The sequence below is a fragment of the Pungitius pungitius genome, chromosome 14, assembly GCF_949316345.1.
Source record: "Pungitius pungitius chromosome 14, fPunPun2.1, whole genome shotgun sequence".
In the NCBI taxonomy this organism is placed as follows: Eukaryota; Metazoa; Chordata; class Actinopteri; order Perciformes; family Gasterosteidae; genus Pungitius; species Pungitius pungitius.
In genome coordinates, this window is record NC_084913.1 from 15,238,672 (window position 1) to 15,265,094 (window position 26,423).

General features: G+C 47.0%; 3 protein-coding genes across 3 annotated transcripts; 1 reads left to right on the top strand and 2 right to left on the bottom strand.

Annotated features, from left to right (window-relative positions):
• Positions 1-349: 349 nt before the first annotated feature.
• Positions 350-3,648, bottom strand: supt7l (SPT7 like, STAGA complex subunit gamma). Its single transcript, XM_062557199.1, has 5 exons — positions 3,479-3,648; positions 2,473-2,956; positions 2,014-2,343; positions 1,385-1,617; positions 350-893 (listed from the first exon to the last, which is right to left on the bottom strand). Exons 2-5 carry the CDS (start codon positions 2,895-2,897, stop codon positions 592-594), a joined length of 1,290 nt encoding a protein of 429 aa, XP_062413183.1. The 5' UTR covers positions 2,898-2,956; positions 3,479-3,648; the 3' UTR covers positions 350-591.
• Positions 3,649-3,774: 126 nt separating this feature from the next.
• slc4a1ap (solute carrier family 4 member 1 adaptor protein) lies at positions 3,775-10,199 on the top strand. The gene is made up of 14 exons (XM_037486301.2): positions 3,775-4,626; positions 5,248-5,470; positions 5,605-5,733; positions 5,833-5,893; positions 5,977-6,116; positions 6,224-6,384; positions 6,653-6,722; positions 6,808-6,997; positions 7,244-7,340; positions 7,440-7,683; positions 7,897-7,986; positions 8,113-8,198; positions 8,291-8,360; positions 9,639-10,199. Exons 1-14 carry the CDS (start codon positions 3,808-3,810, stop codon positions 9,686-9,688), a joined length of 2,430 nt encoding a protein of 809 aa, XP_037342198.2. The 5' UTR covers positions 3,775-3,807; the 3' UTR covers positions 9,689-10,199.
• Positions 10,200-10,476: 277 nt separating this feature from the next.
• Positions 10,477-25,375, bottom strand: si:dkey-16j16.4 (uncharacterized). Its single transcript, XM_037486303.2, has 5 exons — positions 24,766-25,375; positions 18,970-19,051; positions 18,280-18,800; positions 15,600-15,653; positions 10,477-11,709 (listed from the first exon to the last, which is right to left on the bottom strand). The coding sequence occupies exons 1-5, from the start codon at positions 24,832-24,834 to the stop codon at positions 11,584-11,586; spliced, it is 852 nt and encodes a 283-aa protein (XP_037342200.1). The 5' UTR covers positions 24,835-25,375; the 3' UTR covers positions 10,477-11,583.
• Between the last annotated feature and the right edge of the window lie 1,048 nt (positions 25,376-26,423).

Consider the following 26,423-nt stretch of genomic DNA (forward strand, 5'->3'; position numbering starts at 1 on the left):
CTCATTACTGAAACAGATGCTAATTTAGCGGAGCGGTTTAGGGCAGACAGGTGTGTGTGTGTGTGTGTGTGTATCGTTCCACCACGTTGGGCTACATGTGCAGGAAATCATAATATGCAATGGCATCTTCATAATGGGGAAAATAAATATTTCCCATTTTTAGAGGGGCATCTATTATTACTAATAAATGGCACAGGACGTAATATTTATGTGAGGTAAAAGGGACTTAACAGTCAAAACCAAACCACTGCAGAATTAAACTATTTGACAAAATGATCTGCTTTTGGACCACTTTTTTCCTGTTTTTTGATAATAAAATCTCAAAGCAAAACTCAAAGCAAAACGGATATTTTGAAAGACGTTTATTCTTTTCACAATAAAATCTGTTGTGAATTTAACGGTAAAGCCTTCCGCTAATTGGAGAGGAACTGTACACTCGCATCCCCCCCCTCTTCACATCAGTTCATGACATGTATGTCAACTTATGGCGTGGCTGTTCGTGTTGCCAGCTGCACAGCTGGTGCGTTTCCCCGCCAGGTTTTTGTGTTCAGAGTTCAGTTCTCAGCGGTCCCAGCTTCCTCAAACACGTCCTCACATCTTCCTCGACCGCTTCTTGGGCCTTTGGTTGAAAACGGGCGATGCGCCCATCAAGGAATCGGGCGAATGTGACGCGTAGCTGGCGTCTGACGCCACTCCCCCGGGAGAGGCCGCCATGGCTCCGCCTGACTCACTCATGGTGGACATGGGTCCCCCCTCCTCAAACACGTCGCCACCTAGGACGGCATGGTGGTGATGGTGGTGGTGGTGGTTGCCGGTGCCCTGGCCCTCCTCAGCATCCTGCGGCTCCATTTTTACCTGAGGCCACAGCGGGGAGCTGTTGGTCCCAACACCCCCTGAGAAGAGAGGAGCACTCATTTTTTTCTTTCATTTTCTATAAAAAAATAATAATAATATCCAGACCATTTAAAGAGAGGAGGGCTGCACAATCATACATGTTAAAATCGGGCTTATAGGATATTTCCAAACTTATCTAGCATGTTTAAGTTGCACCTCTGGAAGCCTTTTCTATAGTGAGCGGTCCGACTGGTGGTAACCCCACCAGTAGGTAGGTCAAATGCTTCAGGTTTAAAAAACAAGGAATAAAAAATAAATCACCTGATCTAGTTAGTGGTAACAGCGTGGCGTGTTTCTAACAGTCCGGGGGGGACACAACCACAGATGCTACAACGGCTCGGGCAGGGAGATGATGGAGATACGGCAGCGGACTACAAGAACTACGATTGGCCTCTTCATCAGTGCCAAGCGGTACCTCCGGGGGCGGAGAAACCAATGGGTCACGTGACGGTTACGCCGCTCACGTTTGTATAAAAGCTTGTTTTCTCACCTGAGGTGTGAGGAGAATGGTCTCCAACCAGAGCCGATGCCAGCCTCTCAGCATGGGCCCCGAGGACCCCCATGGGCAGAGCTTGGTCCCCAGAGGCCAAGTCCGCCTCCAACTCCTCGCTTACGGGGAAGGAGATGTCATTCATGGGCTCCTCCTTAATCCTCGGGGGCTTGGAGTCCTCCGAAGCCTTTTCTGGGTTCACCAATCGTTCATATTCCTCTGACAGATCTTTGCTCACCTGGGAGGAAGAAAATATTTTATTCGTCAAATTTTTCAGATGTAGGCTTGTAGATACAAGGCAAAAGCCAAACCTACATTATCTAGAAATTCTTTAAAGGGAAACGTGCTTCAACAAAAGGGGGGCAAAATTCAGTGGTTTTCACAATAGACTCGAAGAATAAGTTAATTAGATGTATACCTCTAGAATCCCTGTTCAGATCAGATTTTTGTCAAGTGGATTTATGCACAAATCATTTTCAAAGCTATGAAAACTGTGCTGTTCATTGATTTGAAACACAATAACCTAATACAATTACACATTTACCGATACAACTGTAAAAAATGTTTTTTTAAAAACCCATGGATGGTCAACACATTTATTGTCTAATAGCACAACCCCTATTCCGGACCTCACCTGCAGCATGTAGTTGTGATAGTCCTTGATCCTCACTTGCCAGAAGCGCTGCAGGGCCAGCACGCTGCCAACGCCCACCTCGTGGAACACTTGCTCCACCACGTCTGGGAAGGGACTCACTCCCAGCCGCGCCTCGCGGTCCACCGCCACGCGCAGCATGCGGGAGAGCCGCATGTAATGCTCATGGACCAGGTCGGTCAGGGTCTCCAGCACGCTCTCCTGGGCCGACTCAAAGCCGGCGTGGGCCAAGATGGTGGCCACTGACTGATAGAGAAGCGGCCGGCAGGAAGACCAACTCAGCTCTGTGACAGGCTCGCCTTTCCCCCTTAAGATGGAACGAGCGAGAAGAAACGAATGACCATTGACGAACTGCGTGACATTAAATGTGTGAATATATTCACTTGGCACTAATATTCATCTTGGCTCAGCCACAATGCCAGTCGGATTAACTCACTTGTAGAAGTCACTTTCAGGGTCACTGTGGCGGAGGAGGAAGGGCTGCCGCGGGGCTTTGCTGTCAACGGGTAGCAAGTCGTCTGGCATGACAGGCGGGGTGGGAGGACACGGGGGCAGGTGAGCATCCGCCTCCTCCAGCTTGCTGCCCCCCTCAGAGGGTGCCGAGCTCTGACCCTGAGCCGCCGACAGGAGGCTACGGAGGCGGCGGGCATGTTGACACAGCTGCACCGTGTGGATGGTGAGGCTACAGGGCTCCGAGGGGATGTCCAGCATGGTGGTGGGCCGCGGGCGCTGGGCCGAGGGCTGATGCAGGGGAGGGTCCTGCATCTCCACTGAGCGAAACTCGCGCTGGAGCAAGTCAAAGGAGCTGCGACTGGGAGGAGCCCCCGCAGGCCCAGGGATCTCGCCCCAGTAACGCATCATGGTGGGGGGAAGAGTGGTTCTCAGAAGAGTGGTTCTCAGTGATCAACACAATCAAGAATCTAGTGGAATAAAGCAACGTTAGATTTAGAAAAATAAAACTAACTTAAACTCATTGCCATGGGAAGATCACACCGATCTAATAGCGGCAAATGTGCACAACTCGTTTTCAACATGTAATTGTGATTATATCGGCAGATATCTGACGAATTGCACACAAAATACATACACACATATTAGGAATTATAGCGATGCCTTTATGATGAAAAAAGAGATAGAAATTAACTGTTGATGCTGAAGAAAACCCTTCGGAAAACGCTCTAAAGTTGACGTGATGTAAACCGAATACAAAAGTAAATTAGCATGGATTGGGGCGGGCTCAGAAGTTATGGTTTAACGCGTATGTTTGTCTCTCGAACACAGAGAAAACAACGTGTGGCAGGTGTCTGCAGTTTGGTGCAGTTTGAGCATTCAAGAGGGAAACCATTACATCCTTCATGCAAGAGAAACGACCAGGCTAGGAACGAATAAGCTGAGCACGTTTAGACAATGGCACACACATTAAAAAGGCAACAACCACTCACACTGTACGTGGATAGATGAAGCGGCTGCAATACTTGAGACCAACATCCCTTGTTGTATTTATGAAGGAAGTTGCACAGGAACTCATCATCTTAGTCCTGCTTATTAAACGACTCGGCGAGCAGCCGGGCCAGATATCTAGTTCCGCCAAAAACTATTTATTTAGACTTGCATAAAAGGAAAGTGCTATTCAAATACCATTGGTTTCGACAAGAAAAAAAACATTTTCAAATAATTTCTCAACTCCAAATTCTCGGAAAGTAATTCTCAAGTGGCGCTTTTATAGAGGCTTCGACAACCCGGAGACACTTCCCAGTTGCACCAGATAAACATGGACGCCTCCCCGCCGTCAGACGTGTGTGTGGGCACCTCGGATGGAAACATGAACTCCACAATGGAAACGGACGGGCGCTCAGTCACAGAGGACGAAGGCGAGCACGAAACGATGGCTGAACCAGAACAAAAGGACACTTTTAAAAAACCAGCCATTTTCGCGGTGCCTTCTCTCGCCAGCAAACGCGGGAACGTCGCCGCTGCGTCCAAATCCACAGCCGCAAAACCCGTGAAGGAACCCGGCCGGGCCGAGGCTGGACACCCCGCTGGGGAGGACTCGGCGGCTCCTGGAAATGACAACACGACCACGGAAACGGGTCGGGTGGAGGATGAGGACGGCGGTGACGTTAAAAACAAGAATGTGTCTCCCTTTAAAATCAAACCAGCAGCTAAACCCATGGTGCTCCCATCTAAAGGGCCCCCTGTTGGTAAGTCCCCACCCGTCCCATACACGGAGCCGTCTTGGGGGGGCATTGCCACGGATGTGCCCTATTCTCTGGAAATTCTTAAAAACGGCACCATCGTGGACACGGTACCCCTGACGCAGAAGAGCTACTTCGTGGTCGGACGTCTACCTGTGTGTGACGTCTCCCTGGAGCATCCCTCCATCTCCAGGTACCACGCCATACTTCAGTACCGGGGACAGGCCGGGGATGGAGACTCCGTGGGGGAGGAGAGGGGGTTTTACGTGCACGACCTGGGAAGCACGCACGGCACCGTGGTGAACAAGAACAAGGTTCCCCCGAAGACCCACATCCGGCTCCGGGTGGGACACGTCCTGAAGTTTGGGGGCAGCACGAGGCTCTTTATCCTTCAGGTAAGTCCTGAGGTGGACGTTTACACCTGCACACAAACCCCGATGGAGCTCATACAACAACATGCTACTTATTCCAATCCGGAAGCTCACAGACAAATCCGTAGGATCCAAGAGGTGCCTCCACCTGTGGCCGACGTGGTGCTGATCAGGAGAAAATCACTCCACAATGTATACAGGGCTGTGAAAAAGTATGACAGTTGAGAAGATCTACGTTGCCTGTGAATCTTGATTCTAAAAGAAAAATAAGCAGAAATCAGCAATTTACCAACAATACATTTATTTAACAGTGAACAAATATTTTGTTAATTAAGTAGAAATCATTTGCTGGTTTTATTTTTTTATCATGTTTTATGTTGATTTTATTTTTCATGACGCGCTTTTAATGTATTAAATGGACTATGCATACCATTGCTTTCTTTTTCTACGTAGCCTCCCCTGCCTACAGAGCCGCTGCACAACAGCGTGGCGTTAAACTACATTTCTAACATAACTTTAGCCGCTACTACAGTAACACCTTCACATCTCACCGAACTCTGTGGAGCGTTGCACTCTGGGTAATGTAGGCGGGCCTATTTTTAGACAAGCAAAATAAATTGTTGCGTGTGTTTCCTCCTCCCACAGGGTCCAGAGTTTGACGAAGAAGAGGAGTCTGATCTCACGGTGACGGAGCTGAGAGAGAAGGCCCGAAAACAGAAGGAAGCACTTGAGAAGAGGATGATGGGAGACGGTTCTGATGATGATGACGATGATGGTGGGGATAAGGAGGAGGACGAGGCGGCGGGACACGGTCAAGGGGAAATCAACAAGGGCCAGAGCAAAGACTCTGGCTGCTCGTGGGGAATGGGTGAGATATTGGTTCTGTACCACGCCACAGTATGAACTGTGTGGACATATTGTAGTGTCGCCGTCACAAGTGACCTGGCGTCAGTACCGTTACTCGTCTCCTTTTAATTCTGTTTTCGTCTATCCAACCATCAGCCGAAGAGGTCGTTCCGGAGGACGACGAGAACGAGGAAAACCCTTTTTCAACCGAGTTCCAAGAGGACCAGGAAGCGGCCTACCTGAAGGACCCAAAGAAGGCTCTGCAGGGCTTCTACGACAGGGAAGGTAAGAAGACTTCCTGTTAACCCACAGACGCACGCTTTCCTCTCTTTCTGTCGTTTCTCGTTCTTGTTGCTCTTGAATTTCTTGACTTTTCAATTTTAGGAGAGGAGCTAGAGTTTGAGTATGAAGACCAAAATCACGGCACGTGGCTCTGCAGGATAAAGTGAGTGAAGTGAAAACCCATTTGTTTTAAAACCCTGCTGTCAGAAAGCTTGAATGCGATCACAGAGTCCCCGTTTCTGTCAGGCTCCCGGTGGACGACGCCGCGGGCCGGCAGCTGGTCGCCGAGGCGACCCACACCGGCAAGAAGAAAGATGTGGCCATCCAGTGCTGCCTGGAGGCATGCCGAATGCTGGAAGCCCGAGGGCTGCTCCGCCAGGAAGCAGGTGCCGAGCTGATTATGGACCACCGTCTGCAATGGTTCTAGCTTGTACTTATGTTTACGTGTACTTTACGTGTACTTTATGTCTCCTGCTGGCCTTCCTGCGCGTAGTGTCTCGCAAGCGCAAGAAGAAGAACTGGGAAGACGAGGACTACTACGACAGCGATGACGACACCTTCCTGGATCGAACCGGCACCGTGGAGCGGAAGAGGCAGGAGAGAATGAAAAAGGCGGGAAAGGTGGAGGAGCGGCCCCAGACGTACGAGTCGCTGGTAAAAGAGACTCTGCAGCTATTCATGCACACTCAGGGATACTAGTAATTCTGCTCCATGCTCTGACTGAAAACGCCGACATGCTGCTGTGGAGCAGGCGTAATGTTTCACCATCATGGTTCAGCACGTTGGCGTGATATCATTCGCAACACTAAATACCCCCAAACTAGTGATAAGGAGGTGTATTCATGTAAACTGCACCACTACTGAGATGCTTGGTGCGCTGTAAGTTTCTGTGGTAACATCAACGCACTCGCTCCTCATGCAGGTGGCCAAACTATCAGAGGTGGAGACGGAGCTGGCGGAGGCTCAGACAAAGCTCAGCGGCGGGAGGGGCGGTGAGTCACGGCCGCCGTTCACCGCCGACGCCACGACCACAGCTGCCTCTTTTTAAACGTGTGTTCTCATCTCCGCCTCCTTAAGACTCCTCCGGCTCCTCGGCCGAAGACCCACTGGACGCCTTCATGACCGCGGTGCGGAGCGAGGCGGCGATGGACGCCGTGGAGCGCAGGAAGGTCCACCTGCACGTGGCTGAGCTTCGCAAAGATGCGCAGAGGCTGCGCATGCTGGTGGAGCTGTCGCGGCCCGCCCGCATGCCCTCGCTGCTGCCGAGGTCAGACCCGCTGCTGAGAACGTTTCAGAGTGAACACAAGACATAACACATAAACCGATTTTTACACATTAAAACCCCCACAGAAAAAGAATTTTCCAGATAGACAAAGGAGTTCCAGAGTTATTACTTGTTGTGCAGCCTCAGGGTTTAACAGGTTGGGCTTTGTCTCGCACTGTAGTCTGTAGCAGACTCTCGTCTAATCAGCCCGTAAAATACATACCTGAACACTATTTTGATGTGTGATAGTGGTAGCGCAGAGCCAGAGGCGCCCAAAAAAACCTTACCGCTGTTCGGAGCCATGAAGGGGGGAAGCAAATTCAAACTGAAGACCGGCACCATTGGGGTAGGTGTTGGTCGCTGTGTTTTTCACCGCTCTCATCATAAGCCTCTTTTCATCCCAGGTTCTCTGTCTTTTTCATTGATGTTTCTTCATCTCTTGTAGAAGTTACCTCCGAAGCGCCCCAACTTGCCCGCCGAGCTCTTCAACATGAAAGAACTTCCACCCAGTGGAGAAGAAGAGGAGGAGGAGGAGGAGGAGGTGGAGGAGGAAGCAAAGGAAGGGGAACAGGGAAATGAGGATGAAGAGTATGCAACTCTTACTGAGACTAACCCTGAGGAGTCTGGCGCGTCCATGTCTCCGTCGGTGCAGCAAAGACGGAAACCACGGCGCTCTCAAGAGCCCAAAGGTATAAGAAACGAGTGTTGTACTGCATCCCTTCTGCCACTGGGTGGCAGTAGATCATTGTGTGTTCATAAAAGCGATTCTCACCCTGTGGCAGAGTTCTAGAAGGAAAAATGATCAAATGCTCAGGAATGTATAACTTGAATGCTGTGGATGAATGCATATGGTTTATGCTGGTCAGCCTTTGTATAATTTAGTTTGTCTGACTTGAAATCAGAGCGCAGCGGCACACCGACGGGAGGCGAGGTGTCCGCTGAAGGAGCGGAGCTGGACTCTCAGCGCAAGGAGGGGGCCTCGCCGGGTCCAGGTGGTTACCTTGTTTTTACCGTTTCCGTATCAATTTGCGCATGCAACTCTAGTGGTGGTCATTGTCCATGAGCGTGGTGGCGGGTCACCTTCTCTAATGCCATATACTTACCGACGTCCCCCACAGAGTCCCAAACAGGAGGCGATGGAGGCCCAGCAGCAGAGCCCAGCCCCAGAAAGAATGTGAAGAAGAAAGTGATTGGCCCCAGCAGGGTAGGGTGTTCTCTCTCTCTCTCTCATTCATTCATATATATATATATATATATATTGTGCATAAAAGCTCACTGCATGATTTGGGTCCACAGCCCCCAAGGCAGCCCTCGGGACCGTATCCAGAGGACGACCCCGATTACTGCGTCTGGGTGCCCCCCACAGGTAAAACCACCTGACCAATCTTGTTTGCACGAAACCTGTTGACCATCGATGCAGTTCCGAGGGCAGAGTAAACCGGCGTGAAAGTGAACCCTCTTTGTCCCGACAAATTCACGATGAGCAGACGTGGGCTTCCAGGACCTCGTTCCTCCTACGTCGATCAAATGTCCTATGAGCCAGATTCAATTAACCCGATTATTAAAGTCAGGGTCTCGGTTCTTCAAAGGCTGATCCGCTCTCAAGTCGTCTTAATTTGAACCAGTGGCCATAATTGCGAGTGGCCGTCCTACTTCAAAAGGGGGGAAGAGACAATCACCCAAACCATGATTTTCTAATCGTACAAATAAACTCCATAAACATGAGCAGCAGATGATCATGAACATTATGAATCATTTCTATCGTAAGAGTTGAACATATTCAAGTTGTTCATTATGTACACGTCACATCCGGGAGAAGGATCCTCCTCTGCGTTCTCTCTAAAGGTTTCTCCCCATCAAAGGGTTTTTCATTTGTTTGAGTTTTTTAGTTTTTCCTGTGCCGATGTGCAACAAGAAGCACGACTAAATAACGCAGTGTGTGTGTGTGTAAGAATCTGTTTATGGGCGGATCAATATGTTTGTTTTTTGTTTTTATTCAGTAAATTGAAACAGCGAACCATGGAATATCCAGAAGATTCTTAAGGGCTAAATAAACTTTATCAACAGCACGGCATGCAGCCGCTTTCCAGATGTTCTGTGCATCGCCGACACTGTACCACTTGCAAATATGCTCAAGGCCATGCATGCAGGCTGTGGGACGGCGTGGGGGACGGCCGATGCTTGTCTGCAGCGTGCGGTGTTGAGAAGGTCTTGTAAATAAATGATTCCTTGTCGGCAGCATTGCTAGCGCTAACTCGGTTTAGGTCTATTAGTTGACCAATCACTCGATGACGCTCCCGAGCCGGTTTGTTTCTGGCCCTCTGTGGACAGGGATGAAGGAGGGGGGAGTTTTAGTTAGGGGACACGGTGAAAGGAAGGAGGAATGCTCTTGTGCCGCTGACTTGCATTGATCTTATTATTTGTCGGGGAACGCAGAGAAGTCTGATCAGAAGGACCCAAACACAGCTTGGATTCAAAGTTCATTTTTTCGGGCATTGTGAGATGAGTCAGCGGCAACTGCAGGCCGAATATGCTCTAGTGGGACATAAATGTATTTACTTCAATACAGGTTTCTTTTCTTTTAGCTTGTTACATGAGTAGAAACCTTTTGGGTGTAAAAGCCATGTTTTTTCTTCACCTACAGATCAGACTGGAGACGGACGTACACACCTGAACGCCAAGTACGGCTACTGAGAGAGAACATGAGAGGGAGGGAGGGAGGGAGCTCGTGTCTCCACTCCACCAGCTCTTGGACTGCAGATAACACCTCCCGCACAAAGCCTCCTGGGCTCTGACCGTTAACCCTCTCGGCCCGGCTCAGTCCTCGTGGGGTTCAGCCTAGAAAAACAAAAAAAAAACAATGCCGCAGTGTGTGTGTGTGTGTCTCGTTTTTATGACCATCTGGACACTTGGATGGGTTACTGGATGAAACGCAAGCTGATGAGGACTCGCACTAAGTGGAGTGTGCGTGTCCACACAAGCGCGCGCACACACCTTTTCAGAGTTCTCTTTTAAACAGGATTGTCTTTGTGAGTGAGTCAGCTATTGTGGTGTTTGCCTAGAGCAGGGTTCCTCGCTGTGAGATCCCACTCAGTGCTCTTCTGTTTGCTTTACTGCCCTCCTCTTTCCTGTTGGGAAGAAACAGTTTTGTTTTATATAAGTGTAAAAATAAAAATTGTCAGTACAAAACCTGAGAGTCACACTGATTTTGTATCCTCTCAGTTGTACACTTTTTGGGGTTCTAGTTTCCTCTATTTCACGCTCACTCACATAGACCCACAGGAAAAAAAGGTACTTCAGAAGGCTCAGTGTCCCCAATCTCTGATAAAAGGCTGGTGGACAAACATCCAAGTTGGCATTAAAGGAAAGTGATTTGTAGGGCAACCACACTATTGGCAAGGAGCTGTTTAGATGACATGGGGAGAATGCTATTTATGAATCAGGTTCCCCAGTGGATACAACATGAATTAACAATCTCCCAATCAAGAGGCCACAGGGTATTTATTGATTCATTCATGTCACAACGTTACATTCTTGTTACAGTGGTGGCATCGACCCGCTTTAAACCGTTCAAGTGTGTTTAGTTTGCAGATTGTATGACTTCACTGTCCCTTTGGAAGCCTCTGGGCTGTGAAGGATGCACAATGCATTTCCTCCACGAGGGGTTAAGGGGGTTGTTGCGTTTATCGGATTGAGCCCAGGACTCAAGTTTCAATCCGAGCGACAGGAATGTGATTTCAAGGCATTAAGAGATCTTTAGAAAAACACTGGGACGTCTCGAATACACCAGTGTGGTTCTCTACCTAAGAAGCAATGAGGTACAATATTGAAAAAAATAAATGGCACACAACGAGTCGGCTACGCGTAACAGAGCCCCTGTTACTTTTTGCCAGATGTGCAGCGAACTATTCGTCACTTCCTCTTTCTGACGAGCAGTGGAATGCATGCGAGGAGAGAAGATACAAGCACTTAACCCTGACCTGGACTAAAGTGACAAATTCATTGAGAACACATACATCGCCACAAAGATCAGCAGGTCATACATGTGACAAATCCAAAGAAATATTTTCAGATGGACCACTGTCTACGTTGGTCTCAATAACACAATATCCAATGACTCACGGTGCCATGTTTAGAGTATGAAGTTACCAAGAACCTTACAGTATGTCCAGTGGCTGGAGGAAACACCAGGACCTCTTGATTGTCTCATGTGCATTGTGACCCGGAAGTAATGTTCCAGAACACGTCCCTTTGTCCATGAGTGTTTCTGGATGCTTCAATCACAGCATCTTCTTCAGAGACCAGCACAGTACCCGCAGCATCAGAAACATTGTGTTTGGGCCCATTTTTATCCCCCCAATGGTCACATGGATATCACGGGGGGGTGATTGAAAGTGATAGGGTGGGATTACCTGAGTGTGCAATAGTTTGACCAGACAAACATCTTTTTTTTTTTTTCTTAGTGGTCGGTTTCATAAACGGTCGCTTCTCCTTCTCGCCTCAGAAGCAGAAAAAGAAAAAAAGCAGCCATCTGCGAATGGAAAGAGAGGAGGAGGAGAGAGGATGAACTAGCGCTGGGTGAACCTCCTTTACGAGCAGGGAGGGTCCTCAGACGGGGTCAGCGGGCTGCGGGGGGGCACCACGCTCAAAGAGCGGAAGGCGAAGATGGAGGGATCGTAGGTGTACCTGGGTGGAGGGCGGGCGCCTGTCAGAGTCTGTGTGCAGAGAGAGAGAGAGAGAGAGAGAGAGAGAGAGAGAGAGAGAGAGAGAGAGAGAGAGAGAGAGAGAGAGAGAGAGAGAGAGAGAGAAGTCAGGAGGACTCACCTGATGACCTTCAGGAAGGAGTTTAAACTGACAGTAACATTAGCAGGACTTCTAATTGTTCACTTTGGTTCCATCATGCTCAAGTTCAAGCTCAGTTCAGTGAAAATGAGTATTAGGAAAAGATGAATTATAACTATGTGTTCATATGCAATCTCGTAAAATGTAGCATTGTAAAAAACATTTATATAACAACATAATAGACATTAGAAATACATCATGAGCTGTTTACTAGGGCCGGGACTCGATTAAAAATATTAATCTAATTAATTAGAGGCTTTGTAATTAATTAATCAAAATTAATCGCATTTTAATTGCATAAATATTTGACCTGAGAACAGTGAGAAGTCATTTCTTTCACATGGATTTTTATTTTTGTTCAACCAATTCCAGCTGACAAGTGTAGAGATAGCATATTTAGAAATATAGTACTTTCAGAAATTCAGGTAGCCTATAGGTAAGTAGACCTTCTGTAAACTATGTTTTTTTTAAGTAGACCAATACTTTCAAGTACATTCAGAACATTGGTTATTTTTTCAGACGTGGACTTGGTTACCCTGGTCCTTAAACCAGTCATCTGGTGCAGTGTGGGTTGGGTGTGGGTCCTTGTAACGTCCACGCTAGCTGCTAATTGTGTTGCGTTGAGGTGATACTTGAGGCTCGATGTGAATTCCTTGTTGCACAGCTTGCACACAACCACGCTCTTATCGACGCTTCCATCCGTGTGTTTATTATAATAAGATTTCCCATTCACGGGGCCACCCGACACGGTCTCGTCAGCTTCTTCGTTCATGTTCACTGTGGTTTGTTGTTGTCTGAAGTCATGGACGCTAGTTGGTGCTCCAGTATAATCGGTCCCCCCGAAACTCATCCAGTTAGAAACGTTCCGCGGTGCAAAAAATAAGTGTAAAAATGCGTAAAAAATGTTTAATGTGTTATTTTTTGTGTAATTAATCTTAATTCACATTGTAATTAATTAATCGTAATTAACGTGCTAAAGTCCCGGCCCTACTGTTTACATTAACTCCAAACAGCTTATAATACGATAAGATGTCTTTTAACCCTCATTTTATTACTGTTTGAACTGTCTGTTTTTATGACAAAGCCCAGGTGCTACAATCAAACCTGTCAAATCTGTAAAGAAAATCCTACTGTTTCCTTTGTGCTGATCCAGTCCATGAATGTGATCCAAAAATGAGCTTGATGATCGGTTGCACCACGAGTCAATAGTTGTAAGGCCGTGTCACGAGATTGTGAGAAGATTAATATGATAACATGAACATGTTCACGCAGAACTTTTGTTTTACAATCCCACTAGATGGCTTTTCCACTCAAGGAGCCAGGCCCCCCTTCCCCGAGCAGAACCTCGCTTCTCGTGGCTCTACAAGACCCTTTTCTAAACTTGGCTGTGGTCATTTCTTTTTTTCTTCCTCCAGAAAATGGCAGGAAATTACTTTGTTGGGTTTGGCAGTGAGGCAGCACTTTCTGCAGTGGGGGGGGGGGCATATTTGAGAAGGTGGACTGAGGAGGATTGGAACCTTGGATGTATTCACTGTAATTAGGGGCTGATCTCAGAAAGGAGGGGGGTGTGCGTGTCTGTATGGATAAGTGTTGTTTCTCAGCTCTCTGAGAAGTGAGACATCCCTCTGCTCCTGGAAAAGTACCAAGTGCCACCAATGCATTTGAAACAGGTCCTTGTGAACAGTGCATGGGAGGACCCTGGTGTTGCTATGACTCCAGCCGACATCTTTAGGGATTCAGTGCTGACAACTGAGCAGCAGTAACACGGCAACAATTCCCCAAACCTCTTGGTGCTCTTTTATCCACCAATGTTTGTATAGACAGGCAAAAAGTGGAGAAAAAAAAAACAATAGTGGGGCCAAGAACTTGATAGATGTGGTGGAGTTGGCCCTACTGCACAGAGTCATCCTGTGGTCACCTCTCCAGGATGGTGCACATCTAGGACCTGGAGGTCTGGAGGTCTAGAAAGTGTTGCCATCCCCATGGGGTAAACAAGGTTAGTATACAGCATGCTGTCGTGTTGGAGCCATGTGGCAGCAATGGATGTTGTATTCAGCACCTTTGAAACTGTCCATCTGCCCGAGCCGAGTCAGGTCCAATATCGGCCCGTGTAGAACGTAACATGGATGCTTCTCACAAGTGCCGTTTGGTATGTTGGGTGAGGATGGTCAGAGTGGCTGTGCTGTGCCACTGAGCTTTAGGAAGAAGTTTCCTTTCAACATCTCCACTATGAACAAAATATGTGGGCCGGGTTGTACACGCACACAAAACTCCCTAAACGTTACAAGACTATATGTGTCTAAGGCCCCAAAACATAGTTTACTTGAATCAAAGAGGTATACAGCATGTTCCACCACGCCCCCATTTCCCTCACCTCAATCCATCTTTACTTTCTGCCCGTCTCTAACCACTTACACATGACCACCGACCTCCTCATCACCTATAACTACCCCCATGCTTGAGCACTTGAATCCAGCCTCAAAGCCGGGGGCCCATCCAGATGCAGGGTCTCTACTGGATCCAGCCCAGGAGACCCGGGGCGAACAAATTGAGGTGGGGTAGGGGGGGGGGGTCCTGCTGTGTTAAGTGGCACCAAGCGTAGAGAGAGTCAAGACGAGCCTCCAAATGATTCATCAATTCAAAGAACTCTCTGTGTACTCACAAGAAAAATAATAATACAAATCTAGGAACTGGAACGCACCCAGAGTGCACAGCCGTACGGATGGGGGAAACAACACTACACACTACACTCACGGGAACCAAGGATAATGAGCAATATCTCCATGTATCAGCCGGCCAGGCTATAAATGGAAAATGACTTCATCCCTGGAAATACACCACAGGAGGAACCGATAGCACGCGGCCGCCTCCTCTTCCCCCTCAGCCCGCTTTCAAACAACACTCGCAAATTCCTCCTCCAAACACTCGCAGAAGATCAGTTTTTACTTTTTTTTTGCACCGCTCATCCGTACTTCCACATGGAGCAATAGAGCAACTATGCGTTGGTGTGTGTGTGTGTGTGTGTGTGTGTGTGTGCATAAACAAGTTGTGTGACGAGGCTCGGTTGACACTAACCCACACAATGTGATAACAACGTCACTGAGCACACTGCGCATCCTTCTGGAGTGCCCAGCTCTGTGGCAAGGGGCCCGGGCTCCCCCCGTCCCCTCCACCACCCGGCCTCCCTGAACCCACCCCCAACCAGTTCAGCACACGCAATGCTGCAGCGGGGCTCGTGTCCCAAGGGGAGGGAAAAAAGGCTGCTTTACGGGAAGATCAGGAAATAACTTTGTTTACAAAGCCACTTATGCGGTTGAATGTACAATCCCCAGAACACGACTGGGAGGAGTGGAAAGATCGGCTATTAAAGAGATGGAGTCAACTTAAAAACATTTTTTCTTTTTGTTTCATTCCCCTAGACATCACAGAATTGTTGTTGTTTTTTTAGAAGGAGCTAATGGTGCCATCAGGTTTTTTTTCCAGACGGCTCAGGCATGGGAACAAATGCTGTTGCTAGATTCCGTCCCAGTGTGCACTTGGATGGACATGAAGGTGCTGGCGACGAAGCGGGCCAGGCTGTTCACCGGGGAAAACCTGGCACCCTTATCTCTGCTGGACTGGACACCCCCACCCTGATCTAGACCATCTACTGCGTGTCTGCATACAAGTGGTAATAATCTGAATGCACACGCTCACACACGGCTGTGAAATGAATTCATCACGCCAAATACTTGGTTCTTTTACTGTTGTATTAAAAACTCACCCGAATCTTTATGGTCCGCGTTTTCCCTCCACAGTTCTTTTTCAGCAGCATTTTCTGTGGACAAGAATGCACAGTGACCATGTGGACCAACATGGAAGAAGTATTCAACATTTCTTCAGCAGCTTTTATGTACATTCATGCAAATCCAACCGGCAAAAGCACCGCCTGGATAAGGTTAAGCTGTGTTTATGTGCTGATTCTAACACAGCCCTTTTGTGAAATACAACCATCATTTGAAGAAGAAACTTTTACAGTAGGCCAGCTCTGAGGCGGAAACAGCTACTAGCGAGCCTCAGCATTCACTGGACATTAGGCCAGGATGATGGAGGAAGGGAGGCGGATCCAGCTGTCTCACTGAACCAAACAGTCAGTCAGTGGCTTATGCAATATCCTGTCTCCCACTCCCCTCCACAACCACGCTGCTCCACAATTCTCAAAATGAAGAAAAAAAACACAGTGGGGGTGGAGGGATCACACAATCATTTGAATTGTCTGGAGTATGGGGAGGTAGCTTCTAGAAAAGGGGGAAGGGAGCACGGGAGAGAATGGAGGCCCAAGACCCCTGCTGTTCTGATGTGGGAGTGAGCTGGTGTGCCCTCATGCTCGCCTCCTGTCAGCTCTTATCTTTTAAGGGGGAGGGAGGGAGTTGTATCAACGAGACAACAGCCCACGTGGGCACAAGCTGCTTGAAATATGATTAAACAACAAATATTTGTACTTGAAAAAGTTGTTGGAGATGCATTTCTTTTTGAAGTGACAACGCCAAAGTCCAAAAACTGCAGTTCCCTGAATGGCCACTTGAGGCTGGAACTTGAGGCTGGGGTCAATTTACAGAGATCCCCATGTTAAGGTCTCTAGAGCTAATATCCTCGTTCATGACAGCTGTACAATGAAGTTCATTTTGAAAGGGTGGTATGCGTGCGGCGAGCGACGTGCTGCTGCAGTAACTCAACGTCAGATATGATTTGATCCGTTTGTTAAGGATTCAGATTTGACAGATAATTGGGCTTTGGAGTGAGTGCCAAAGTGAGCCGCTACGTGCTCCCTGTCTGTTCTGCTGCATCACCAGCCCCCCCAGCTGCCCAAACGATCCACCCTGTCGCCCATCTGCCATGATGGCAACGGGACGAGCCACCCATTTAAGGGACCTAGGGGTGACGTCAAGGAGACTACTTCCAAATCTTATATTATTGTTCTAAAACAATGATAAATCCCTTTTAAAAATGCCCATAAATGGCGTGTTTTAGTTAATTTTATACAAACAATGAGCCGACACTATTCCACCCACGATCAAGTCCTTCTTGTTTTTCATCCTACACGTCCACTGCTCTGACGGCAGCACAATCATTCTGTCCACCCCACATTGACAACACAAAGACTAACCACTCTTTATGGTGGTTTTAGGGGGCCTGATTTAAAAAATGCCTCAGTGACCGTTGTGTCACTTTGCTTTGTCAATCTACACTTCTGAATACATTGCTACACAATCGTTAGTGTTATTATGTAACTGTTGTTCACTAACACACACACCTCTAAATTTGAGGGAAGCAGCTCAGTCAGCTTTGAAACTCGTGGACAGCATGTGTGAAAGACATGACGTGGTCGTTGTGTCGAGGTTGAGGGAGACTTGTCGCTGGAAGCTGTCCAGCTAAAGGGTTAAAGAGAGACTGGAGCGGAGTCTGCAGCCTACCTCTGTAGGCCCCCTATTGTACTCCCTGCAGCCCCTCCCATTCCACTTCACTGGGTGTGTACAATCTCACACATACATACAGACGCACTGTGGCAACACACACACACACACACACACTGATACAGCAACAAGCAGGACAGGAAAAGGCACACACGCTGACAGAAATAGACAACACACACACACACACACTCTACCTCTTCTTCTCTGCACCCTTTTCTTTGCTGCCCGCTGTCTCTCATCATCTGTTCCTTCCCTCTAAAAACCTCATGGACATATGGACCCCTGAAAACTGCAGTTTCTATCTCTGCAAACACACACACACACAAGCGCGCGCGCACACACACACACACACACACACAGTTTCCAATCTTTTGGTGTGGGCCAGCAAGTCTATTGGATTTGAATGATTAGTGGACCAGCTTTTCCATGACTCATTAGTGGCTGTCGTCTTTCTGTTGTGTGTTTAATCCTCTCCTTCTGCCTCCACCCCTTCGTCGTTTCCCCTCGCTTGCCAGCCTTTGTGAGAAACGGGGGCAGACATCTGCCGTCCGAGCCTCCCTCTCCTTCATCCCTCCCCAGCCAGACCACCGTGGCAGCTCGCGTCCGGCTATCGAAAGGGACCTTGTGTGTGTGTGTGTGTGCAGGCGGGGGGTAGCTAGTTAATAGTAGTCTTGGCAGTGCATCATTGTATTGTTGGGCCCAATCCTTGGCTCCACAATGACTGATTTAATTGGTCGGGGAGATAAACAGCCTGCTAGTGACAGTGATGTAGCATCTAGTTTCACATGCAAAGAAATATACATTATTATTATTAATAGTCAAGTGTTTTTCGAAAAGAGACACTTTGAAGTTTTTGGGGTAGGAAAGGACCAAAAAGCGGATATCACCCTACAACCTTGTCGGTTGGGGTATCATATCGTGTAACAGACACAAATACAAATGGAGCAACAACATTTTATGAGCCTTCCAAGCACAGCTGGGACTACTAACCTGTTGCATTTTCTCCAGATCCAGACTTGGCCTCCCTGGCTCCCCGACATAACTGTGCCGATACCTCCTATAAGGTGCTGACTGGTCAAAGTGGGTCAAAATGATTGGCCGCGCCAGCGGCTGCACCACCTGCAGCTGAACGCGCATGGAGGGGGGCTTGACGCTACGCGGTGGACTGGAGCTGAAGAGCACGGGGCTCGGGGAGGCGCCCAGGCGCCCGGCCGGCTCGCCCAGCGGCCTGGCGGAGGCAGAGGGTGACCTGCAGCCACAGAGGTCGCGCACCTCCTCGTCGCTGGAGGGGCTGCTGTGGTGGTCGCCGTGGCGCCGGGGAAGCGCCGACAGCCACTTCCTGTTGTCGCCGCGGCTAATCCGCTCGAGCTCCTCGTCCTCGTCCTCGGAGTGGCGATCCACATTGGCGTCTAGGAGGAGGCGAAGGCGTCGTAACCGAGCTGGAGAGAGGAGCCCCTGGTTGTGCTGCTGGTTGGTGGCCAAAGGTGTGAGGCAACAGTTTCTCCGTCTCTCTGGGGGGAGTCGGTGAACGAGGAAAATGTCAGGTGGAGACGTAGTTTACAATTGTCATATTATCTGTTGATTTGAAACCTTTAATGTGAATGTGGAAGGAACAATAAGCGACAGGAGCATCATTATCTATTTAAATCAAAACTGGTACAAAATTTGGTTTGGGCCTACCTCTGTCAATCTGTGCAAGCTCCTGGTTCTCCCCCTCTGAGTCGTCGCTCTCCCCTCCCTCTCCACAGCCACGGTAAGAAATCTGAAAAATGTTATGTAAATATATGTCATATGGTAACACCTCAAACGCTGAAGGGAGTTTCAATTTCAATATCTAACAAAATAAAGCAAGTAAAACCTAAACCATCGCATCAATTTAATAACAAAATAGACTAAAATGAATCGTAATTCGGAGTTCGGTATCATTTGGCCATTTCCCACTCACCAACAACGCAGACGATTTAACAACATTGTCTGCATTGTTGTCTGATTGTTTTGCAAGGTACTTGCTCTACCGCACAGATGATTTAAGTGCCAAAAGGCTGGATGAGTTGAGCCACGGTTCGGTCTAAGTCCTGGCCACTTCCTGTCCCTCACAACCTGAACCAGCGAGGCTCTTTAACATCTAATTCTAGACCACAAGCAACAATACAGATACCCTGCAGACCGCAGCGCTAACAGTTAAGTAATTACCACCCAGAGGCCTCGCTGAGGAGCGGCCATCTGTGCATGTGTGCATGTGCTCACACACATGTATCCACACTAACATAGTGTCGACCGTCCGCCTCCATGACACACACACACACACACACACACACTTGGGGAGAGAAAAGGGAGAAAGGAGCCCAATAAGAGAAGGCTGTGTTCAAGTGTGAATTCCAGTGTATAATTTCATATGTAGATGTGTAGTTCTAAAATTCTTATGAGATTCATTCATCAGAAAATGCATTTTATAGCGTAAAATGTGGCATTTAATGATTTGTGAATAAATAGACACGTTACAGCAACAGAGCAGATACCAAAGAAGGCTAAGCAGAAGATAAACACCACAAGAAGTCCCAGTCCCCATACCGTCCTGTGATCCAGTACAGACAGGAAAAAAAAGAAAAGAAAATATTGCCACTCAGAGTCTCGAGCTACCGCCACTTTGTGAAATCCGTCGGAAAAAAGAAAACTGTGGGAAGGAAATGTATTTTGGCAAGCCGCTCACTTGGGGCTTTGATATACACCGGGATATCCAGTGAATCACCGTGAGGCAGCGTGATTATTTTGAGAGAGTTCCATTTAAATTGAATCCATATTGTGGTTGCTAAAGTTTGATCCACATTGCAGCAAACCATGTTTGGCGCGGCCCACTCCAGCACAGAACTCTTCGGATCTACACGATTCACGTACAGACATATTTTGATTTCAAAAGGGCAAATTTGGGTTTCAGGCTGTGTCACAGTGTGAAGTAATCACGGCGTGTCTCAGCTAAGGGCCTGCACATTAAACCACACGACTAGCAGCGACTTCCTTCCTCCTTCGGCACCCAGATCCACGACTATCGCTGTGACACCCACCGCCACTCAGCCGGATGGTATGCGACCTGAGAAATGGCCGCTTTACGCAAAACAGGTCGGGGTCAAGTGACGGAAAACATAAACATTTAATCATGCAAATCCTGTGGTTCACCTGTGGTGAAAGCGCTCTCACCAGCGGACAGAGAGCGTGCACCCCCTATATAATGGCAGGGGAAACACTGCACGTGAAGGCGCCGATACCCACACGACCCGTGGAGCCAATCTTTGGCACTTTTTTCAGAAAAAAGGAAACAATTTGATGTCCTTTATGTTAACTTGCTGTTGCACCAAACTGTTCTGATAACATTACTTTGAAAGAAAAGTGTCCAATACACTAGTTTTTAAGTTTGTTATTGATGTTTGCGCATAATGTAATTAATTGCTGTTAATTAGAAAACAATCATGGGTTAGCTACTTAAGTTAAATTTAGATTCCATCTATGCCCAGCACTGTTTATTAATAATATAAATAAATATACCAGTACCATGTCGTGTTTAAGGTATTGGGTCCAATTCTAGTATTGTATTGTAAGTAGCGAGGATATTTAGGGCAAGTATGGTACTAAAGTCAGAATTTTGGTTTCGTGAGAACCCTCCTTCCACAATAGGGTGCTAGATTTTTGATAACATTCTTTGATCCGTGTTAGATGTTAGAGTCTTACACTGGTGTCTATTAAGACGGTGATTACAGACAGCTATCATTAGAGCTGAGGCACATGCTTTTGTGCATGCATAGGATGGCACACAAAGAGTCTGTGTGTCAGAAACATCTGAATGAAATGCTTGTCTGTTGTTCACATCGCAGAGCGGCTCGCCAAGCCGGATCCACGCCGATGTCACAGCGTACGCACACATACCGGCTCTGCCCCGTCCATCCTCACCAACACGGACCCCTCAGTCTCACGAAAACACACCACACAGGGCCCGCAGGAGGTCGTTTTCTCTAGCTCTCGCTGTCCAAGGGATCTTCCTCAGAGCGGAGTAGAAGGTAGTGTTGATTAGCGTAAGCTCCTACGGTAGGTACTTTAACACCGCCTATGAGATTGGCCTTTTGTCGATTATCCCAAAATAGTCGTGAAAGCCCTCGGCCCCCAAGTGAGCACTGGCGATTGCATGTGGAACAGGCGCTACAGAGATTGCTGTGGACCTTTACACCCCGAGTAACTCATGCATAATAGTGCAGTGTTGTAAATAATGATGCTGCTTTAACAAATCCTCAAGCTCCATCCACCAGAACGACAATTCTACCTCACAAAAGGCGTGCACTAGACGCCCTCGACCAGCGATGTTCCTAGGGGCAGACACTATACAACCCAGCCTTGGGAACCAGACTTGTAAAGAAAACAAGCAGAAGGCCACCGACACCTTTCGTTTTTTGCTGGATTCTTTAAACCAGATCAAAAAAGCTAGTGGTTCATTTTCAACAACTCTTTACTTGCCATGACGAGAACTGTTCAGCCATCAAAAGAAGTTGGAAAAAACTCCCTGTTTGGATCAAACCACCTACAGTTCACCTACAGTTCACCTACAGTTCACCTACAATTCATCAAGTTATGGACCTGATGAGCAGAAACAAAAGGGAGCAAACATCATTTTAAGACAAATCCCAAACTTGTGCCGCTGTTACAGATTGTTCATCACCAATGAATCCCATTTACCAATACAGATTGTTATTGTTATTGCTTTGTTAAAGCAACTGGTAAACAAGATTCCAGATTTGTTTTTGTTTTTCCTCACTAAAATACTTATAATTATAATGATTATAATTATACAAATAAGTGGATTTATCCTTTCAACATTCAAAAGTTGATGTGCTGGCTGATCCAGGCTGAAGCCATTGTACTGTGTGAACCTCCCAAACCAGGTGTCTTTAAAGCAGGCACAGTGGCAACTGTCCCAAGAAATTAATACATGTCATTTTTTTTAACGCAATCATTGCTGTTTCCACAGGAAATTCCTTGGAACCGGTACCATTGACGGAGTCAGACTGTGGGGGCCAGGTTACTATTCTCAAATCCTTCTCCCCGTCACACACACACACACAACTTTTCCACTGAGCAGAGCAACACACAAACAAAAGGGACGGCACACTTTAGCCCTGTACCCTCCAAACGAGGCCTTTGAACCGGTGCTCTTTTGCTCAAAATGGCTGCCATGCGACCATGCAGTCGGTTGACACCCACCCACACAGACACGATATTGTTGTAGATGGAGCAAGTTGGTGACCCATGGCGGGTACAATCGGACCCCCCCAAAGAGGCATTATGCAAATCCAAGTGGGCAATAACAATTGCAGCGCACTTACAGGGATTCTGTTGTGGAGAAATGGGAGGGTGAAGACGTGCCCTCGATGATGAGGTTTCTTTGCAGGCGTATTTATCTAAACAGGCATACTATGCTACCTGCTTACACACACACACGCGCACACACAGAGCTATTTACAGCATTTTCTCTGTATCTATCTGCAGGTATCCTCTCTCTCTCTCATGTGCACCCAAACACACACCCACGTAGGTAGAATGAGGGTAGAGTTTCTCACTCCCTGCTAATGACACTTCAGTGTCAATGTCAGAGTCAAAGAGGCGATGCTCTGAGAGTTAACGCACGTTTGCTGGCGTGTTTGGTAGCACCATGGATCTCCAGGGTTGTGTTTGTTTCATCTTGTAAAACCTCTTGACCCTCTAAGTTATTCCTTGTGACATTGTAAGGTCGACGGGGGTCGAGGTGATTGGAAGCTGAAAGAAAAGACTCCAAGCAACACATGCTTGAAGTAACAGGACACACAGACTGGCTGTACCTCCTGTTTTCTGTGTCATGGTCTGAGTGAGTGAGAGAGTGTGTTTGTGCGCGCGCTCCGTGCATGAAATAGAAAGGGAACAAGTGTTAATGAGCTCACTGTAACCCCCGTTCGGGCTATGAGCTCATTTAAGCTGCGCAGTAAACTGGCCCACGAGTGGAAGGAGTCACAAGACAGCAGTAGAGCCCCGCTGTGGACCAGCTGTGTGGTATCACCCCCACGGTGGGACTCCCTGACAGCCTGTCTCTGCAGACGGTGCGGTCTGAAGGACGTCACACTACAGGAGACGGTGTGGTACTACAGAAGACAGGGTTATACTACAGGAGACAGTGTAATACTACAGAAGACCGGGTTATACTACGGGAGACAGGGTTATACTACAGGAGACAGTGTAATACTACAGAAGACAGGGTTATACTACAGAAGACAGGGTTATACTACGGGAGACAGTGTTATACTACGGGAGACAGTGTTATACTACAGGAGACAGTATAATACTACAGAAGACAGGGTTATACTACAGGAGACAGGGTTATACTACAGGAGACAGGGTTATACTACGGGAGACAGTGTTATACTACGGGAGACAGGGTTATACTACAGGAGACAGTATAATACTACAGAAGACAGGGTTATACTACAGGAGACAGTGTAATACTACAGAAGACAGGGTTATACTACAGAAGACAGGGTTATACTACGGGAGACAGTGTTATACTACGGGAGACAGGGTTATACTACAGGAGACAGTGTAATACTACAGAAGACAGGGTTATACTACGGGAGGTAGTCTTACACTACAGGAGACAGGGTTATACTACCTGAGACAGTGTTATACTACGGGAGACAGTGTTGTACTACAGGTGACAGTGTTATACTATGGGAGACAGTGTTATACTATGGGAGACAGTGTTATATTATGGGAGACAGTGTAATACTGCAGGAGACAGTGGTACACTACAGGAGACAGTAATACTACAGGAGACAGTGTAATACTACAGGAGACAGTGTAATACTACAGGAGACAGTGTAATACTACAGGAGACAGTGTAGTACTACAGGAGACAGTGTAGTACTACAGGAGACAGTGTAATACTACAGGAGACAGTAATACTACAGGAGACAGTGTAATACTACAGGAGACAGTAATACTACAGGAGACAGTGTAATACTACAGGAGACAGTGTAATACTACAGGAGACAGTGTAGTACTACAGGAGACAGAGTAATACTACAGGAGACAGTGTAGTACTACAGGAGACAGTGTAATACTACAGGAGACAGTGTAGTACTACAGGAGACAGTGTAATACTACAGGAGACAGTAATACTACAGGAGACAGTGTAATACTACAGGAGACAGTGTAATACTACAGGAGACAGTAATACTACAGGAGACAGTGTAATACTACAGGAGACAGTGTAATACTACAGGAGACAGTGTAGTACTACAGGAGACAGAGTAATACTACAGGAGACAGTGTAGTACTACAGGAGACAGTGTAATACTACAGGAGACAGTGTAGTACTACAGGAGACAGTGTAATACTACAGGAGACAGTGTAATACTACAGGAGACAGTGTCATTCCAGTAGTTAGGGGACTGGAGTCAAACTCACCTTCAGTTGGAAAGGATGCATCTCGTTGAGCGAGTGTCTTCTAAGCTTCTTCGTCAGGTTCTTTAGCATCTCTCCTCTCTCACGTACGGCTTGTCAACGACTATTAGGTTTTAATACTGTTAAAGTGACGACTACTACGACTTCACCAGCGAACATGAGAACGTGACACGTTTAAAAAGGAGGCGCACGAGACTCTTTGACTGCAGGCAGCCAACCACCACAAAAAAAACGGCACGAGCAGCTGTGACACTTTAGCTCCCGTGAGCTAGCGTTAGTGTCACAGAACGATACGCCGACATTCACTGAGATGCGGCTTTGTCGTCAGAGGGTGCGCGCAGCGAACTTCTTATTTTAGAGTTCTTTGGAGTTCCGTTGTTGTGGAAAGTCTTTTTTTTCATTTCCTCATGAAAGATGCTTCACTCGCCGTAGCGCCGACTTACTCCCGCAGCGTAATACACCATAAGTTTGGAGGACGTTAAATACAAATATTAGCAACTTGTTGGCGTTGGGACACGCACGCACACTCTCACGTATATACACCCACGCAATTGCTCGCCACCTGCATTAACAGCACAGAGTTGCTCCTCCAGCTTGAGCGAGCCCCCCGCTGATTGGCTGCGCTTCCAAGTGACGTCATGTTGCTGTCCGTCGGAGGAGGTGCTGAGAGTTAAAGCCACATTATCTTGTCCGTTTTCTTCCTCTTTTCCTGACAGGATAATCATTTCTGATTTAATTAAAGGAAGTTAAAAAATGTGGGTGATATTAAAAGGTTAATTGAGAGCCTTTTTTATTTTTACTTGAAAAAATTACATCATCTGACAAATTGGTTGAAGTTGCGTTATACCTGTTTATATTGAAGTCAAACTAAATCCATTTAAATGGCCAACCAACTGACTTTTTCACAGCACCTATATAGAAAAGCAGAGATTTCTTAGACTATGATTAGACTACATTAATAACCTTTGGTTTGGGGTTTCTATTAGGTGGTGTTGCTTTCCAAAATTTTCCATAATTCTGTACCGGGTCGATTTAGTAGAATGCAGCCATTCTTAGTTAGTGCGTCTGTTCATTAGTTACAGATGTGCCTTTTCTTGAAATAAAAGACTTTTCACAGAAGTATCTATCATAGCATATCACAATCATATGGAAAAACATATCAGACCATGCTTTGGATGAGGTAAATTAGGTAAATTATTCAATCCATTGACTTCCTCCTGGGATTTAGGTCTCAAACTGTAAATTGTGGGAACGTTTTCAGAAGCACACCACAGAAAATATACAATCACAAAATTGAAATATTCGAGCAAGTAAACTGTAAATAAAGTGATTTCCTACTTTTCACCAGTGCATCACATTTTATGAATTTACATTTTGTTAACTCCTAATTCCAAATACCTCCCAATTAGACTGGAGTCAAAGGTAAAATATTATCAACTAAATTGTAATTATAGAATACTCAAATAACTGTGCAAATAACCTTGTATTTGCACATGATTACTTTCCAAAGCAAATTGGACTGAGATAAACTATTGTCCTTTTCTATCTCATGTTCTCTTATAGATCCTCAAGTATTTGAATACAATTGTTACTATGTTTGAATTAAACGTTATTACCCTGTAAAGACCAATACTAAGAATATTTGTATGTTGTGGGTGGGG

What these genes read in the sequence shown, in the direction of transcription:
- supt7l (XM_062557199.1), bottom strand. Translation starts at nt 2,897, where the DNA reads ATGATGCGTTACTGGGGCGAGATCCCTGGGCCTGCGGGGGCTCCTCCC. An exon ending in CCTGAAAGTGACTTCTACAA is followed by an intron (nt 2,344 to 2,472) that starts GTGAGTTAATCC and finishes TTCCATCTTAAG; the next exon opens with GGGGAAAGGCGAGCCTGTCA. An exon ending in AACTACATGCTGCAGGTGAG is followed by an intron (nt 1,618 to 2,013) that starts GTCCGGAATAGG and finishes CTCCCAGGTGAG; the next exon opens with CAAAGATCTGTCAGAGGAAT.
- slc4a1ap (XM_037486301.2), top strand. Translation starts at nt 3,808, where the DNA reads ATGGACGCCTCCCCGCCGTCAGACGTGTGTGTGGGCACCTCGGATGGA. An exon ending in ACGTGGCTCTGCAGGATAAA is followed by an intron (nt 5,894 to 5,976) that starts GTGAGTGAAGTG and finishes CGTTTCTGTCAG; the next exon opens with GCTCCCGGTGGACGACGCCG. An exon ending in GCTGCTCCGCCAGGAAGCAG is followed by an intron (nt 6,117 to 6,223) that starts GTGCCGAGCTGA and finishes TCCTGCGCGTAG; the next exon opens with TGTCTCGCAAGCGCAAGAAG.
- si:dkey-16j16.4 (XM_037486303.2), bottom strand. Translation starts at nt 24,834, where the DNA reads ATGCTAAAGAACCTGACGAAGAAGCTTAGAAGACACTCGCTCAACGAG. An exon ending in TGCATCCTTTCCAACTGAAG is followed by an intron (nt 19,052 to 24,765) that starts GTGAGTTTGACT and finishes AACATTTTTCAG; the next exon opens with ATTTCTTACCGTGGCTGTGG. An exon ending in ATCTGGAGAAAATGCAACAG is followed by an intron (nt 15,654 to 18,279) that starts GTTAGTAGTCCC and finishes TCTTGTCCACAG; the next exon opens with AAAATGCTGCTGAAAAAGAA.